Genomic DNA, 16,239 nt, shown 5'->3' on the forward strand with positions numbered 1-16,239 from the left:
TCCTTCCTTCCTTCCTTCCTTCCTTCCTTCCTTTCTTCTTCTTCTTTCTTTCTTTCTTTCTTTCTTTCTTTCTTTCTTTTTCTTTCTTTCTTTGTTTCTTTCTTTCTTTCTTTCTTTCTTTCTTTCTTTCCTTCTTTCTTTCTTTCTCCCTCTTCCTCCCTCCCTCTCTCTCTCTCTCTCTCTCTCTTCTTTCTTTGACAGAGTTTTGCTCTTTTTGCTCAGGCTGGAGTGCAGTGGGGCAATTTTGGCCCACTGCAACCTCCACCTCCCGGGTTTAGGCAATTCTCCTGCCTCACGTCCCGAGTAGATGAGATTACAGGCATGTGCCGCCATGCTCGGCTAATATTGTATTTTTAGTAGAGACAAGATTTCTCCATGTTGGTCAGGTTGGTCTCAAATTCCTGACCTCAGGTGATCCACCCACCTCGGCCTCCCAAAGTGCTGGGATGAGAGGCCTGAGCCACTGTGCTTGGCCTGGGGGTGTCGTTTCTCAGCAGCCAGGACTTTCCAAGCTGTGGGACCTTCTTTTCTCCCTTTGTGAAATGGGCTCTTTGGGGTCAGGGAGGGCTCTGGACTGTCTAGCACCATTTCTCAGGAGCTGACAAAGTCACCAGCTGGACAATTGGTCCCAGGGAATTAGATGAATCAAGAGGACACTGCCCTGCCTCTCAGCCTGGGCATGGTGGGTCCCACTCTCGTGAGAAGAATCAAAATTACCTGGGAGACTAGGTTCATCCTTTTTTTTTTTTTTGAGGCAGGGTCTTGCCCTGTTCTCTAGGATGGAATACAGTGGTGTGATCATCGCTTACTGTGGCCTCGACCTCCTGGGCTCAAGTGATCCTCCCACCTTGCCCTCCTGGATAGCTGTGACCACAGGCGTGCACCACCATGCCCAGATAATTAAAAAAATTATTTTTTGTAGAGATAGGATCTCATTATGTTGCCCACACTGGTCTCAAACTCTTGCGCTCAAGTGGTTCTCCCACCTAGGCTTCCCAAAGCACTGGGATTAGGGGAGTGAGCCTCTATGCCTGGCCTGAACCTGAAACTCTTTAATCCTTGGTCATTTGGCCTAAAAAGATGAAATTTGGCTACTCCTTCTAGAAACGTGGTGTGTCTAGATTGAGAAGTCACTTACCTGGGGTTCCTGTGGGAAAAAAAATACAGAAGATCCTATCTTGAAGGCCATGAGAGATGATGGACTACAAATCCCATCACCCATGGGGCCATGACTTCATAAGCTGCAGCGATACAGAGAGTCCATGGCCTCATAGGAGTTGTAGTTTCAGTGGGTGGGACTGATATGCATTTGGGAAGAACAGAAAGATGACAGGATGTGACCCAGGGCTGTAGCCAGGGGACAGAGAGGGCTGGGAGAGTCTGGTCCTCATGGTATTTTGGTGTCTAGGCTCTTTCCTGTGGTTCAGCCTCCTTAGCCACTGGAGCCATTGATAATGGGTATCTCAGCTTTGCTGTGGGGGAGAGGCTGGCAGGCAGGCTGGGGTAAGAGGGTCTTTGAGGCTACCCCTTTAGTTCTCTGTCCTCACTTCTCAGCTCCCAGTGAGGTCACGGATCTCCAGAACAAAACTCAGACTAACAACTCAGTCACACTGTGGTGGCAGGCCCCCAGAGACCCCCACTCTCAGCTGTACGTATACAGGGTCCAGTGGGCCAGCGAGGGACATCCCCAGAGGGAGCAAGATCCGCAAGTGAATTGGGCCAACCAGTCCAGCAGGACCAATGAGACATGGTACAAGGTAGAGGCCCTGGAACCCGGGACTCTGTACAACTTCACCGTGTGGGCAGAAAGAAACGACATGGCCAGTTCCACGCAAAGCATCCGTGTGTCCACAAGTGAGACCACCCTCTCGCCCACCCCTTCCTGCCTTCACCTGGTGAACTGGGCTTAGCTCAGGCCTTGAGGGCTGAGAGATGAATGGAGTAAAAATCCCATCAGGCCATGGGCCATGACTTGATGAGCTGCAGCTATGGCAGAGCCCAAGGCCTCATGGGAGTTGTAGTTTGAAGGAACTTACTTGTATCCATTTGGAGAGGACAGAAAAGGAGGGAAGATGAGGTGGTTTGGATTGGGGAGGAAGGGATGGGCTTATCTCTGAGAACTGGCCTGAGTAGTGGGGGTGGGGGTGGAAAGCCACCTTGGATGGCTCTGCTGACCTCTTGCTTCCTTCACCCAGACCCAGACACAGTCACCATCACTTCCTGCGTCAGCACCTCAGGGGGCTATGGAGTCATCTTGACCTGGTCCTGCCCCCAGGGAGGCTATGAGGCCTTTGAGTTGGAGGTGGGTGGACAGCGAGGCTCCCAGGACAGAGCTTCGTGTGGGAAGGGTATGTCTGTGTTGGGTCTCGGGCCAGCTCAGTCCTACCCAGCCACCATCACGACCATCTGGGACGGAATGAGAGCCACCTCTGCCTCTGTGACCTGCCACACCGAGAGTGCAGGTGAGCGGAGCCGCGTGGGCCAGGGAGCTTTGACAAAATTCTCAGTAGACCCCAGCAGGCCCTGCTTTGTGAGGGAATCAATGGGATTCTTTTGTTTCTCGTTTCCTTTGAAACATCTTTATTTTATTTTTGTGAGATGGAGTTTTGCTCTTGCTGCCCAGGCTGGAATGCTGTGGTGCGATCTCTGCTCACTGCAACCTTCGGGTTCAAGCGATTCTCCCGCTTCAGCCTCCTGAGTAGCTGGGAATACAGGCATGTACCACCACACCCGGCTAATTTTTGTATTTTTAGTAGAGACGGGGTTTCACTATGTTGGCCAGGCTGGTCTCAAACTCCTGACCTCAGGTGATCCACCCACCTCGGTCTCCCAAAGTGTTAGGATTACAGGCGTGAGCCACCACACCTGGCCTATCCATTCATTTTTATCCATTCACTGCTCCAGTTGATACATCAGTTGAGTGGTTTCTGCTTTTGACTATTATGGGCAATGCTGCTAGGAACGTTTGTGGACAGGTTTTGTGTGGACGTATGTTTTTATTTCTCTTGGGTCTATACCCACTAGTGGAACAGTCACATGGGAACTGTACTTTTAACTGCCCTTTTTTTCCCCTCCTAATGTGGTTGTATCACTTTGCATTAATCAATGGGGTACTTGAAGAGGTTTGGAGCTTAGGCTTGGGAAAGGTCTGGCCATGTACCAAGACTGTGGCCATAAGCCTCACTTTGCCCCATCAGTCACTTCCCGGGAATAGGGTCTCCAATCTGGAGAGAGCCTGGGGGTTGATGCGGCGACCAATGGATGCCGTTCAAACTGGGCTTTGCCAGACCCCACTGCCTAGAAAGTTCTCTCCCTTAGTAACAAGGTTGTAAGACCGTACTGTCCCCTGTCGACAAGCACACTGTTCGCGGCTGCAGCTTGGGGCCCTTGAAGGCTGATAGAGATGGGCCACCGGCTTGAGTCTACCCTAAGACCAGACATCTAACAACAGGTCTTGGGAGAGCCATGCCCGTCAGAGCCTGAGAGCAGGCACGGCCTCAGATGCCACCAGACCTCGGTAGGCTCCGCTGCTGGGAAGTCCTTCCTGAGCCAGCAGGACCTCCGAGGAGATGAAGCTGCAATTCTGGGGAGGACGGAAGCCGTCCATGCCAGGGACAATCTCACAGCCAGCAAAGTGTTTTCCCAGCCTCGGCACTATAGATGCTTTGCGCTAGATCCTTCTTTATTGTGGTGGGGGGGGGGGCGTCCTGTGCATTGTAGGGTATTGAGGAGCACCCCTGGTTCCACCCACTAGATGCCAGCAGCACTCCCACCTCCGAGCTGTCCAAATTCTCCAGACATTGCCCGGTGTCTCCTTGGCAACAAAATCGCCCTTGTTGAGAAGAACTAGTCTGGGCTAAGGAATGCAAGAGTCACTGTTTTTTTGTTGTTTTGGGTTTTCTTTTCATGAGACAGGGTTTCACTCTGTTGCCCAGGCTGGAGTACAGCAATACGATCAGGGCTTAATGCGGCCTCCACTTCCCAGGCTCAAGTGATCCTCCTGCCTCAGTCCCCTGAGTCGCTGGGACTATAGGCATGTACTACCATGCCCCGCTATTTTGTTGTTGTTGTTTTTTTCTTTTCCTTTTTTTTCTGAGATGGAGTCTTGCTCTATAGCCCAGGCTGAAGTGCAGTGGTGCCATCTTGGCTCACTGCAACCTCCACCTCCCGAGTTCAAGTGATTCTCATGCCTCAGCCTCCTGAGTAGCTGGGATTACAGGTGTGTGCCACCTCACCCAGCTGATTTTTGTGTTTTTATTAGAGATGGGGTTTTGCTGTGTTGCCCAGGCTGATCTCAAACTCCTGATCCACCCACCTCGGCCTCCCAAAATTTTGGGATTACAGGCGTGAGCCACTGTGCCTGGTCAGGAGTCACTCTTCCGCAACCAGGTCACCTGTGAAAATGATGGACAGTTGACCCCTGAATGATAATCCCCTACACAGTCAAAAATCTGCATGTAATTTTTACTCCCCAAAAACTTACCTACTAACAGCCTACACTTGACTGGGAGCCCTACCAATAACATCAACAATTAACATGTATTTTGTCTGTAATATGTATTATATATTATATATATATTTTGAGACAGAGTCTCGCTCTGTCACCCAAGCTGAAGTGCAGTTGTGCGATCTTGGCTCACTGTAACCTCCGCCCCCTGGGTTCAAGAGATTCTCCTGCCTCAACCTCCCAAGTAGCTGGGATTACAGGCACGTGCCACAATGCCTGGTTAATTTTTTTGTATTTTTAATAGAGACGGGGTTTCACTGTGTTAACCAGGATGGTCTCAATCTCCTGACCTCGTGATCTGCCGGCCTCAGCCTCCCAAAATGCTGGGATTACAGGTGTGAGCCATCATGCCCAGCCATATTGTATTCTTATAATAAAGTAGCTAGAGAAAAAAAATGTCATTAAGAAAATCTTGGCCAGGTGCAGTGGTTCGTGCCTGTAATCCCAGCACTTTGGGAGGCCAAGGCGGGTGGATCACGAGATCAGGAGTTCAAGACCAGCCTGGCAAGATGGTGAAACTCCATCTCTACTAAAACTACAAAAATTAGCCAGGTGCAGTGGCAGGTGCCTGTAATCCCAGCTACTCAGGAGGCTGAGGCAGGAGAATCGTTTGAACCTAGGTGGCAGAGGTTGTAGTCAGCTGACATCGCGCCACTGCACTCCAGGCTGGGCAACAGAGTGACATTTCATCTCAAAAAAAAAAAAAAAAAAGGAAAAAAAGAAAAGAAAAGAAAAAGAAAATCGTAAGGAAGAGAAAGCGTATTCACTATTTACTAAGTGTATCATCAGAAAGGTCTTCATCCTTGTGGTCTTCAAGCTGAGTGGGCAGAGGGGGAGGAGAAAGAAGAGGGGGTGGTCTTGCTGTTTCAGGGGTGGAGAAAAATCCATGGATAAGCATAACTGGACCCACGCAATTCAGACCCACGTTGTTCAAGGGTCAGCTGTGTTTGAACCAGGTTCCCGGGGAAGAGGAAAGGCTGGGCAAGGCTGGAGACAGAGGAGTAGATAAGACCTGTGCTCTGAGGGTTCCCATTGCTTCCTCCCCACAGGGGTCATTGCCGGAGCCGTTGTGGGCATCCTCCTATTTCTCATCCTGGTGGGCCTGCTTATTTTCTTCCTGAAGAGGAGGTGAGACTCAGCACAGGGCTGACCGCCTGGAGGGTGGGGGCCGGAGAAGAAGGAGGAGGACCCCTGGTTGCAGCCTCACTCCCTGAGCCTTTTATCTTAATTCCTTTTCCCAGGAATAAGAAGAACCAGCAGAAGCCAGAACTCAGTGATCTGGTCTTCAGGTGAGCAGAAGGTTTGGGGGGCGCATCGGTTTGGGGTCGAATTAAGGGGTGTTTGCTGGCTGCTGGCTAAGTCAGAAGGTGGATCGGTGAATCTACCCACAAATACCTCAGACGGGACTGATGCCCCTGAGACAGGAACCATAGCCCTTCCATTGCAGCTCACTCCCCAAGCAGCCTGGACCAGTGACTTTAAATTCAGTTCTGGTGTCAGCTCCAGGACGTTCACTCATGCATTCATTCATTCATTCAGCAGATATCAGCTGAGCACCAGCATGTATCAGGCACTGTTCCAGCTGTCAAACAAGCGGTAAATTAAACCAAGAGTCCTGCCCTCCGGGGCTTATATTCTAGTACTGGAGACATCAGTAAGGAAGATCATAAACAATATGATATAAACCTGGAGACAGGACCAGGCATGGTGGCTCATGCCTGTAATCCCAGCTACTCGGAAGGCTGTGAGGCAGGAGAATCACTCCTGAACCTGGGAGGCGGAGGTTGCAGTGAGCTGAGATTGCGCCACTGCATTTCAGCCCGGGAAACAGAGCAAGACCCCGTCAAAAAAAAAAAAAAAAAAAAAAAAAAAAAAAGGGTTGTGCACAGTGTCTAATACCTATAATCCCGGCACTTTGGGAGGCCAAGGAGGATGGATCACAAGGTCAGAAGTTCAAGACCAGCCTGGCCAACACCATGAAACCTTGTCTCGACTAAAATACAAAAATTAGCCAGAGGTGGTAGTGCACGCCTATAGTCCCAGCTACCCGGTAGGCTCTGGCAGGAGAATTGCTTAAACCTGGGAGGCAGAGGTTACAGTGAATCGAGATTGTACCACTGCACTCCAAGCCTGGGAAACAGAGTGAGACTGTCTCAAAAAAAAAAAAAAAAAGAAAAAAACAAATATATATGTATTAATAATATATAAAATAATATAATAAACTTGTAGACAAAGCAAGAGGACGGGATAGGAAGGGTTGAGGAATATTTTAATATTCTTCTAATGTGAAAATTAGAGGAAATTGGAAAATCAGAGGATTTTAAAATTTTTATTTATTTATTAATTTGTTGAGACAGGGTCTTACTCTGTGGCGCAGGCTGGAGTGCAGTGTCACAGGCGTAGCTCACTGCAGCCTGGACCTCCTGGGCTCAAGTGATCCTCCCACCTCAGCCTCCCCAGTAGCTGGGACTGCAGGCACGCTCCACAATGCCTGGCTAATTTTTAAATTTTTTTTGGCAGGGGGGTCTCATTAGGCTGTCCAGGCTGGTCTTGAACTCCTGGCCTCAAATAATACTTCCACCTCAGCCTCCCAAAGTGTTAGGATTACAGGCATGAGCCGCCACACCCAGTAGGAATATTTTAGGCAGGATATTCAAGGAAAGTCTGGCTAACAGGATGACTCAGAGGAAGTCATCTGAGCACAGACCTAAGCAAGTGGGAGAGGAGCCGTGCATGCATCTGGGAAAGGCGTTCTGAGGACAGGGCGGGCGAGCGGAGAGCCTGAGGCAGCAGCACACGTGGGATTCAGAGGACATCCTGCATTTCCAACAGAGCAGAGGAAGGGGAGGGCCGTGGGAAGTGAGGTCAGAGAGGCATCAGTGGGGCCAGAGCAGGTACAGGTTTGTAGATGAAAGTTAGGATTTTGGATCTACTGTGAGATGGGAGTTTTGTGAAGATTTTGAATAGACTAGTGACACAGTCTAACGTGTAAGAAGCAAAGGGAAGAGATTTGTAATAATCCAGACAGGAGGTTGGGTGCAGTGGCTCACGCCTGTAATCCCAGCACTTTGGGAGGCCAAGGCGGGCAGATCCCTTGAGGTCAGGAGTTTGAGACCAGCCTGACCAACATGGCAAAACCCCATCTCTACTAAAAATACAAAAATTAGCCAGGCATGGTGGCCAGTGCCTATAATTCCAGCTACTTGGGAGGCTGAGGCAGGAGAATCGCTTGAGCTTGGGAGGCTGAGGTTGCAGTGAGCCGAGACCACACCACTGGGTAGCAGCCTGGGTAACAAAGTGAGATTCTGTCTCAAAAAGAAAAAAGAAGAAAGAAGGAAGAAAGGAAGGAAGGAAAGAAAGAGAGAAAGAAAGAGAAGGAAAGGAAGAAAGAAGGGAAAGAAAGAAAGAAAGAAAGGGAGAGGGAAAGTGAAACTACAGGAATGAGCCAAACCCTGTAAGAAGTGTGTGTCCAGTGAGAAAGCGGCTTGGAGAGGGACACTGGGGAGCACGTACCTTTGGAAGATGGACCGAGGAGGAGGGGCCTGCCCAGGAGATGGACAAGCAGCAGCCGGGTAGGTGGGAGCCAAGCCAGGCCTGGGTGTTCAGGAGCAGTGCAGATCCACGAGAACAGGTGAGGCCCAGCGTGGTGCTGAACACTGCTGAGCTCAGGCGGGTGAGGCCTTTGCAATTACAGACAGGGAGGCAGAGATGATTGTGGAGAAAGGTATTCCCTGTAGTAGTGGGTATAGCCTCAGGCCAGGGTGATAGAATGACAAGAAGGAGAGAAAACTGGTCTGCATGAGAAGTTTGAGTGGAGGGCTGTCTGAGTAGGTTTTATTATTATTATTATTATTATTATTTTGAGATGGAGTCTCACCCTTTTGCCCAGGCTGGAGTGCAGTGAGCGTGATCTCGGCTCACTGCAACCTCTGCCTCCCGGGTTCAAGCAAAATTTTCTTGCCTAAGCCTCCCAAGTATCTGGGATTACAGGCGCTCACCACCACTCCCGGCTAATTATTGTTGTTATTATTATTTTTTTGAGATGGAGTCTCGCCCTGTTGCCCAGGCTGGAGTGTGGTGGTGCAATCTCAGTTCACTGAAACCTCCACCTCCCGGGTTCAAGAGATTCTTGTGCCTCAGCCTCCCAAGTAGTTGGGATTACAGATGCCACCACCACGCCCGGCTCATTTTTGTATTATTAGTAGAGACAGGGTTTCACCATGTTGGCCGGACTCGTCCTGAACTCCTGACTTCAGGTGATCCACTCACCTGGGCTTCCCAGAGTGCTGGGATTACAGGTGCAAGTCACTGCACCCGGCTGGTTTTATTACTATTTAGGTATGGTAAGGTCAACAGATCAGGAGACAGACATTAAAAAGAGTTTGTTACTCAGAATTTCCAAGAGGAAAGAGCCTGTCCCACCATGAGGGGCCACAGGAGGAAGCACCAGGGCCACTCAGGAGGCAGAGGTGCGGGGAGGAACTTCAGGCAGGAGTTTCCAAGGGAGGGACTGGGCCAGGGAGGAAAGCTAGGTTTATGATTGGCTAGTTTGCATAATTCCATGAGCTCAGGGGCACAGGGGCCACATCCGATTGTCTGGCACCTGGTCCTGGCGTGATGAGAGCAGGTGCACCGTGGCCCAGAGTGTGAGAGCCCAAAAGCACTCTTTCTATATATATACACATATATGTATGTATATATACATGTATGTATGTATATATATACACACACATAAATATATACACATATATGTGTATGTATATTTTTTATTTTTTCTTTCTTCTTTGAGACAGAGTCTTGCTCTGTCGCCCAGGCTGGAGTTGAGTGGCACAGTCTTGGCTCACTCAACCTCTGCCTCCCGGGTTCAAGCAGTTCTCCTGCCTCAGCCTCCTGAGTAGCTGGGACTACAGGCAAACACCACCACACCCAGCTAATTTTTGTATTTTTAGTAGAGAAGGGGTTTGTTTCACCATGTTGGCCACGCTGGTCTCGAACTCCTGACCTCAGGTGATCCACCTGACTTGGCCTTCCAAAGTGTTGGGATTACAGGCATGAGTCACCATGTCTGGCCCTCAAAAGTGCAAGATTCAAAGAGGTTACAGTCTTTTCTCCCTGCTCCCCCAAAACCCACAGCTTCCTAGGGGACATCCTGGCTGAAGACTTTGCTGACCACGTCAGGAAGAATGAGAAGGACAGCAACTATGGTTTTGCAGAGGAGTACCAGGTGGGGAGAGGACAGAGGGGCTGAGCTCAGCCTCCCTCTGTTGGCCCATACCCCCACTCCCACCCACTGACCAGACCTCATGGCCTTTGGGATCGAGCAAAGGCAGAAACACATATGTCGCTGGATTGTCAGGGATTCCCAGCCATGCTTATCTTTCCACTCACTGAAATCTTTTTTTTTTTGACATGGAGTTTTGCTCTTGTTGCCCAGGCTGGAGTGCAATGGCGTGATCTCAGCTCACTGCAACCTCCGACTCCCTGGTTCAAGGAATTCTGCTGCCTCAGCCTCCCGAGTAGCTGGGATTACAGGCATGCATCACCACACCTGGCTAATTTTTGTATTTTTAGTAGAGACAGGGTTTCACCATGTTGGCCAGGATGGTCTCGAACTCCTGACCTTGTGATTCACCTGCCTCGGCCTCCCAAAGTGCTGGGATTACAGGCATGAGCCACCACGCCCGGCCCTTGAAATCTTAAAATAATGGTGGGTCAGTCCTAAAGTAACCCTCTCCACTCCCACCAAGTGAGTCCTTTCTCCCTGACACCTGCTTCCTTGCCTGCTTGAAGAAGTCCCCACAGCTCCCTCAATGCCCCACAGAGTGGGCAGCACACATATGTCCTGTTTCTGTGGGTGCCATAGAATCTCAGGGTGCAAGGGATAAACAAGTGGTGATGCCAAAGAAGGCAAGGGGAGCTTGGGGGGTCCCCTCAAGGGCAAGTAGAGAAAAGCCAACACCAGGTACCCCCTCTGCCTGCACCCCCAGCAACTGTCCCTGGTGGGCACCAGCCAGTCTCAGATGGTGGCTTCAACTCCAGAGAACAACACCAAGAACCGCTACAGAAATGTGCTTCCCTGTGAGTCTTGGGCTTCCGCTGCTTTTGCCCCAGCCCCGATCTAGTCAGCACCCCACCCCAGTGCCCTTCTCCTACCTGCTATGAGAGACAAGACCCTCCCCCACATGGTCTTCCTTTTTTTTTTTTTACTTGGAGACCGAGTCTCGCTCTGCTTCCCAGGCTGGAGCGAAGTGGCGCCGTCTCAGCTCACTGCAACCTCTGCCTCTTGGATTCAAGGGATCCTCCCACCTCAGCCTCCTGAGTAGCTGGGAGTACAGACACCTGCCACCAAGCCCGGCTAATTTTTGCATTTTAGTAGAGATGGGGTTTCACCATGTGGGCCAGGCTGTTCTGGAACTCCTGACCTCATATGATCCACCCACCTCAGCCTCCCAAAGTGCTGGGATTACAGGCGTGAGTCACCCCGCCTGGACATGGGTCCCTTTGAGAGTCCTCCTGGCCTGCTCCCCACAGCTGTGGTCCCTCCACCTCTCTTGATCCTGCATGGCTCCCAGGGCCTGCCTGCACCTCGGCATGAGCTCTGTCTGTGGGTCTTGGTCTTGTCTCTATGCCTCTCTGGGTCTCTCGGCCTCTCACTGGTCTCTCTGCATGGCTAATGCTGGCCTCTTCTCCTAGATGACTGGTCCCGGGTGCCCCTGAAGCCCATCCCCGAGGAGCCAGGCTCTGACTACATCAATGCCAGCTTCATGCCCGTAAGGCTGTGGTTGGGATTGAAAGGGTGCCCAGCAGGCCTGGAGAGATAAGAGCTGGCGGGGGTCATCCAAAGGCCCCCATGACCCACCTGCCTCCCTCAACCAGGGTCTCTGGAGCCCCCAGGAGTTCATAGCAACCCAGGGCCCCCTGCCACAGACAGTGGGCGACTTCTGGCGCCTGGTGTGGGAACAGCAGAGCCACACCCTGGTCATGCTGACCAACTGCATGGAGGCCGGCCGGGTGAGAAATGCGGGTCCTGCATGCTGACTGGGTGCATGACCCCGCCCTGAACACTGATCCAATGTAGACCCCACACCCAGACCTCACGGGTTCCTCCAGTGTCACCCCAGGAATCTTCAGTGTGACCTCTTCCCCACTCTCCCAGCCCGTCTGCTGGTTCGCATGTGGGGGCTAAGGCAGACCCCACAGACCTGGGGAGGAGGAGTTCTCCTGTTCTCTGAGCCCTTATCCTCCCGCAGGTGAAGTGTGAGCATTACTGGCCTCTGGACTCTCAGCCCTGCACCCACGGGCACCTGCGGGTGACCCTGGAGAGTGAGGAAGTGATGGAGAACTGGACGGTCCGGGAACTGCAGCTCCTCCAGGTGCGTCCAGCCCCGCGCTGGCCCTCAGCCTTCCCCTGTGGCACGCCAGGCACCCAGGACCCTCCACCAACTCCAGCCTTCCACCCACCGCTTTGAGGAGCTGAGCTGTGCTCCAGAGAACCCGCCCTCAGTGGTAGAAGCCAGGTTCTCCCTACATTCATCTCCAGAGCCTGTAAGCACTCCCTCCTTCCAGGTGGAGGAGCAGAAGACGCTCTCCGTGCGGCAGTTCCACTACCTGGCCTGGCCGGATCACGGCGTTCCCTCCTCCCCAGACACGTTGCTGGCTTTCTGGAGGATGCTCCGGCAGTGGCTGGATCAGACCATGGAGGGAGGCCCACCCATTGTGCATTGCAGGTGGGGACCAGCCCAGGACCCTCTCCCGAGAGAACCGCTCCCTTGGGGCTCAGACGGTGGTGCTAGATGGGACCCTGGGGACTCACAGGGAGGTGAAAAGAAAGAGAAGGAGATGGATGTCGAAGATAAAGTGGGGCATGAAGCAGATAAGAAGAGGAGGAGTTTAAGGATGAAACAATGGGAAGGAGAAATGAAAAGTCAGGCTGGGCATGGTGGCTCACGCCTGTAATCCCAGCACTTTGGGAGGCCGAGGTGGGTGGATCAGTTGAGTTCAGGAGGTTCAGAGCAGCCTGGCCAACATGGTGAAACCCCGTCTCTACTAAACATACAAAAATTAGCTGGGTGTGGTGGCGGGTGTCTGTAATCTCAGCTACTCGGGAGGCTGAGGCAGGAGAATCGCTTGAACCCAGGAGGAGGAGGTTGCAGTGAGCCGAGGTCACACCACTGCCCTCCAGCCTGGGTGACTTTGTCTCAAAAAAAAAAAAAAAGAAAGAAAAAAAGATGAAAGGGTAAAGGAAGAGAAGTTTGAATGCAGAAGAGGAGAAGGGATAAAGGTGCAGGAGGGGGATGAGGCCACACATTCAGAGAAACATTGGAGGCACTTCCTTGTGCTCAAGTACGGGGCCGCCCCATCAACTGCTTTCCTGATATTTATTTATTTATTTTTATTTTATTATTATTACTTTTTGAGATGGAGTCTCCCTCTGCAGCTCAGGCTGGAATACAGTGCTGCAGTCTCAGCTCACTGCAACCTCTGCCTCCTGGGTTCAAGCAATTCCCCTGCTTCAGACTCCTGGATAGCTGGGATTACAGGCACACACCACCACGCTCTGCTAATTTTTGTGTTTTTAGCAGACATGGGGTTTCACCATATTGGTCAGGTTGATCTCAAACTCCTGACCTCAGGTGATCCGCCCGCCTCAGCCTCCCAAAGTACTGGGATTACAGGCACAAGCCATGGTGCCCAACCCTTTCCTGATATTTATGCTGAAGTCCTGTAGGTCAGAGTCCTGTAGGTCAGATTTCATCTAACGGCAACTATTAGGGAGATGATGAGGAGGGACAGATCCTGAGACTGGGGCTCTGGTTTCAGCGACAGTGAATGTTTACACAGTCCTACTGCTCCTCCTAACGACTTCGTGGCAAAAGAGTTCCCTCCCCATTCTAGAGCTGAGTGGGTATCATTACATCATTCTGTTAGTATGCAACATCCAAAACAGCCAAATCAACAGAGACACAAAACAGATGAGTATGTTCCAGGCCCTGGAGGGAGACAGGGAATGGGGAGAGACTGCCTAATGGGTATGGTGTCTGCTTTAGGGGTGAAGAAATGTTTTGCAACTAGATAGAGGTGGGGGCTACACGACACTGTGAGTGTGCTAAATGGCTCACATTAAAATAGCTTTTTTTTTTTTTTTTTTGAGACACAGTCTTGCTCTGTTGCCCAGGCTGGATAGGTGCAATCTCGGCTCACTGCAACCTCCACCTCCTGGGTTCAAGCATTTCTCCTGCCTCAGCCTTCTGAGTAGCTGGGACTACAGGCACATGCTACTACTCCTGGCTAATTTTTTGTATTTTAGTAGAGACGGGGTTTCACCGTGTTAGTCAGGATGGTCTCGAACTCCAATGCTCAGGCAGTCCACCCACCTTGGCCTCCCAAAGTGCTAGGATTACAGGTGTAAGCCACTGCATCCAGCCTAATTTCTTTATTTTTAGTAGAGACAGAGTTTCTCCATGTTGGCCAGGCTGGTCTCAGACACCTGACCTCAGGTAATCTGCCCACCTCGGCCTCCCAAAGTGTTGGGATTACAGGTGTGAGTCACTGCGCCCAACCTAAAATAGCTATTTTTTTTCACTGGGCGTAGCAGCTCATGCCTGTAATCCTAGAACTTTGGGAGGCCAAGGTGAGAGGATCCCTTGAGTCCAGGAGGTCAAGGCTGCAGTGACCTGAGATTGTGCCACTGCACTCCAGCCGGCATGACAGAGAGAGAAAAAACAAAACAAAAGATTAATTTTGTGTTTAAAGGAATTTTTAAACGATTGGCTGGAGAGTTCCTCTTCCTGTGTTCGAACCCGGCTCTGTCACTTACTAGCTGAGTAACCTGGGGAATGAGACCTCACCTCACTCAGCCTCCATTTCACCATCTGTACAATGGGTGTGCGAGTGCACCCCACTGCTTAGGTTTGTGAGGACTGAAGAAGGCCCATCAGGCACTTAGAACAGGGCCTCACAGATGCAAGGAACTCTAGACATAGCTTTTCGTGGTTTTTTTTTTTTTTTTTTTGAGATGGAGTTTCTCTCTTTTCACCCAGGCTGAGGTGCAATGATGCAATCTCAGCTCACTGTAACCTCTGCCTCCTGGGTTCAAGCAATTCTCCTGCATCAGCCTCCCAAGTAGCCAGGATTACAGGCGTGCGCCACCACACCCGGCTAATTTTTGTATTTTTAGTAAAGACGGGGTTTTGACACATTGGACAGGCTGGTCTTGAACTTCCGACCTTGGGTGATCCACCTGCCTCAGCCTCCCAAAGTGTTGGGATTGCAGGCGTGAGCAGGCATAGTTGCTGTCATCATTCAAACACAGATCCCTCCAATCAGCCATGACCCTGGACCCTCGCACTCCCGCCCCTTGGTCTGACCCTTTCTTTGTTCTGCTTAGTGCTGGCGTGGGCCGCACGGGCACCCTCATTGCCCTGGACGTCCTGCTTCGGCAGCTGGAGTGCGAGGGTCTCCTTGGGCCCTTCAGCTTCGTGAAGAAGATGAGAGAGAGCCGGCCGTTGATGGTACAGACGGAGGTGAGGCAGCCCCTGGCCCCAGAGTGATACTGGACAGGAGGCGGTGGGACATGGGACCCTGGGGCTCCACGCAGCCCAGGCTTGCAGAGACACCCCTCGCTCACTCCCATGCCCCCTTCCCAGGCCCAGTACATATTCCTGCACCAGTGCATCCTGCGGTTCCTCCAACAATCAGCCCAGGCCCCAGCTGAGGAGGAGGTCACGTATGAGAATATTGAAAACCTTATTTACGAGAACAAGGCCGCCATCCAGGCCCACGAGTTGGAGGTCTAAGTGACAAGAGGGCTGGGCTGGCAGCCCAGGCATCCTCAAGCTCTGGACGCCCACTTGAACCCAGATTCCTGGAAGAGCAGAGGGCTGGGCTCCCAGACTCCTGGGTGCTGTGGGAGGAGGGGGCTGGGAGCCCAAACTCCAGTTTCCCCAGGAGAGAGTGATCTGGTGGACCTCAGCACATGACTCTATGGGACCTGGGGATCTGGATTCCTGGTGCCTTGAAGGAGGAGAGGGGTGGTAGCTTGGAATTCCTAGGTCTTTGAGGGAGGAGGAAGCTGGGAATCTGGGATGTAGGAAGAAACAGGCTGGAGCCTGGATTCTGAGGCAGGAAGGAATTCAGGTCTGGAATTCTGGCTACTTGAGGACAAAAGGCAGGCAGGATCCTGCCCTGCTTTTACTTCAGAAACCAAATCAGTCTATAATCTGAGGTTGGAGGGAGTCCCTGTGCCCAAGGTCTCCCTGCACCCGCCGTCTGCATATGTGTTTCCTTCTATCCCATAATTTATCAAATCATTGTTTTCCACAGAGATGGTTGTCCTATGGATTTCTGGGTCTAGAAATAATATTGGGGTGGGAGTAGGGATGGGTTCCTGGGATCTAGGGATAGAGACAAACGTCCAGGAGGGGACTAAGGGGACCCACACACTTGCCCATAAAAAAATGTAGGATTTGGCCGTTGAGTCTCTCAGAGAAGGCAGCATCCAATCATCTGTGTCTGGGGTCTGGGAAGTATGGACAGGGCTCGCTGAAGCTAGGTGCTTGGGGACTTGCCTTCTGGGCTTTCTCTTTCCTTCTTTCCTTCCTTCCTCCCTTCCTCCCTTCCTCTATCCCTCCCCTCCCCTCCCCTTCCCTTCCCTTCTTCTTCCCTTCCCTTCTTCCCTTCCCTTCTTCTTCCCTTCCTTCTTCCCTTCCCTTCCTTCTTCCTTTCCTTCTTCC

At 51.6% G+C, this 16,239-nt stretch overlaps 1 protein-coding gene across 1 annotated transcript in view; it reads left to right on the plus strand.

The window, feature by feature from the left end:
• PTPRH (protein tyrosine phosphatase receptor type H) overlaps nucleotides 1-15,828 on the plus strand; it is a 34,011-nt gene extending 18,183 nt beyond the window's left edge. Inside the window, exons 4-15 of the mRNA XM_032263306.1 lie at nucleotides 1,437-1,854; nucleotides 2,196-2,462; nucleotides 5,557-5,635; nucleotides 5,749-5,796; nucleotides 9,641-9,731; nucleotides 10,495-10,585; nucleotides 11,201-11,277; nucleotides 11,384-11,518; nucleotides 11,758-11,880; nucleotides 12,074-12,234; nucleotides 14,895-15,030; nucleotides 15,154-15,828. Of these exons, the coding sequence (XP_032119197.1) occupies nucleotides 1,437-1,854; nucleotides 2,196-2,462; nucleotides 5,557-5,635; nucleotides 5,749-5,796; nucleotides 9,641-9,731; nucleotides 10,495-10,585; nucleotides 11,201-11,277; nucleotides 11,384-11,518; nucleotides 11,758-11,880; nucleotides 12,074-12,234; nucleotides 14,895-15,030; nucleotides 15,154-15,303 (1,776 nt within the window). The 3' untranslated portion in view covers nucleotides 15,304-15,828. The remainder of the gene's footprint in view (nucleotides 1-1,436; nucleotides 1,855-2,195; nucleotides 2,463-5,556; nucleotides 5,636-5,748; nucleotides 5,797-9,640; nucleotides 9,732-10,494; nucleotides 10,586-11,200; nucleotides 11,278-11,383; nucleotides 11,519-11,757; nucleotides 11,881-12,073; nucleotides 12,235-14,894; nucleotides 15,031-15,153) is intronic.
• The last annotated feature ends 411 nt before the right edge of the window (nucleotides 15,829-16,239 follow it).

This window comes from Sapajus apella, unplaced genomic scaffold (genome assembly GCF_009761245.1).
Source record: "Sapajus apella isolate SASKATOON/1434 unplaced genomic scaffold, GSC_monkey_1.0 scaffold135, whole genome shotgun sequence".
Classification (NCBI taxonomy): Eukaryota; Metazoa; Chordata; class Mammalia; order Primates; family Cebidae; genus Sapajus; species Sapajus apella.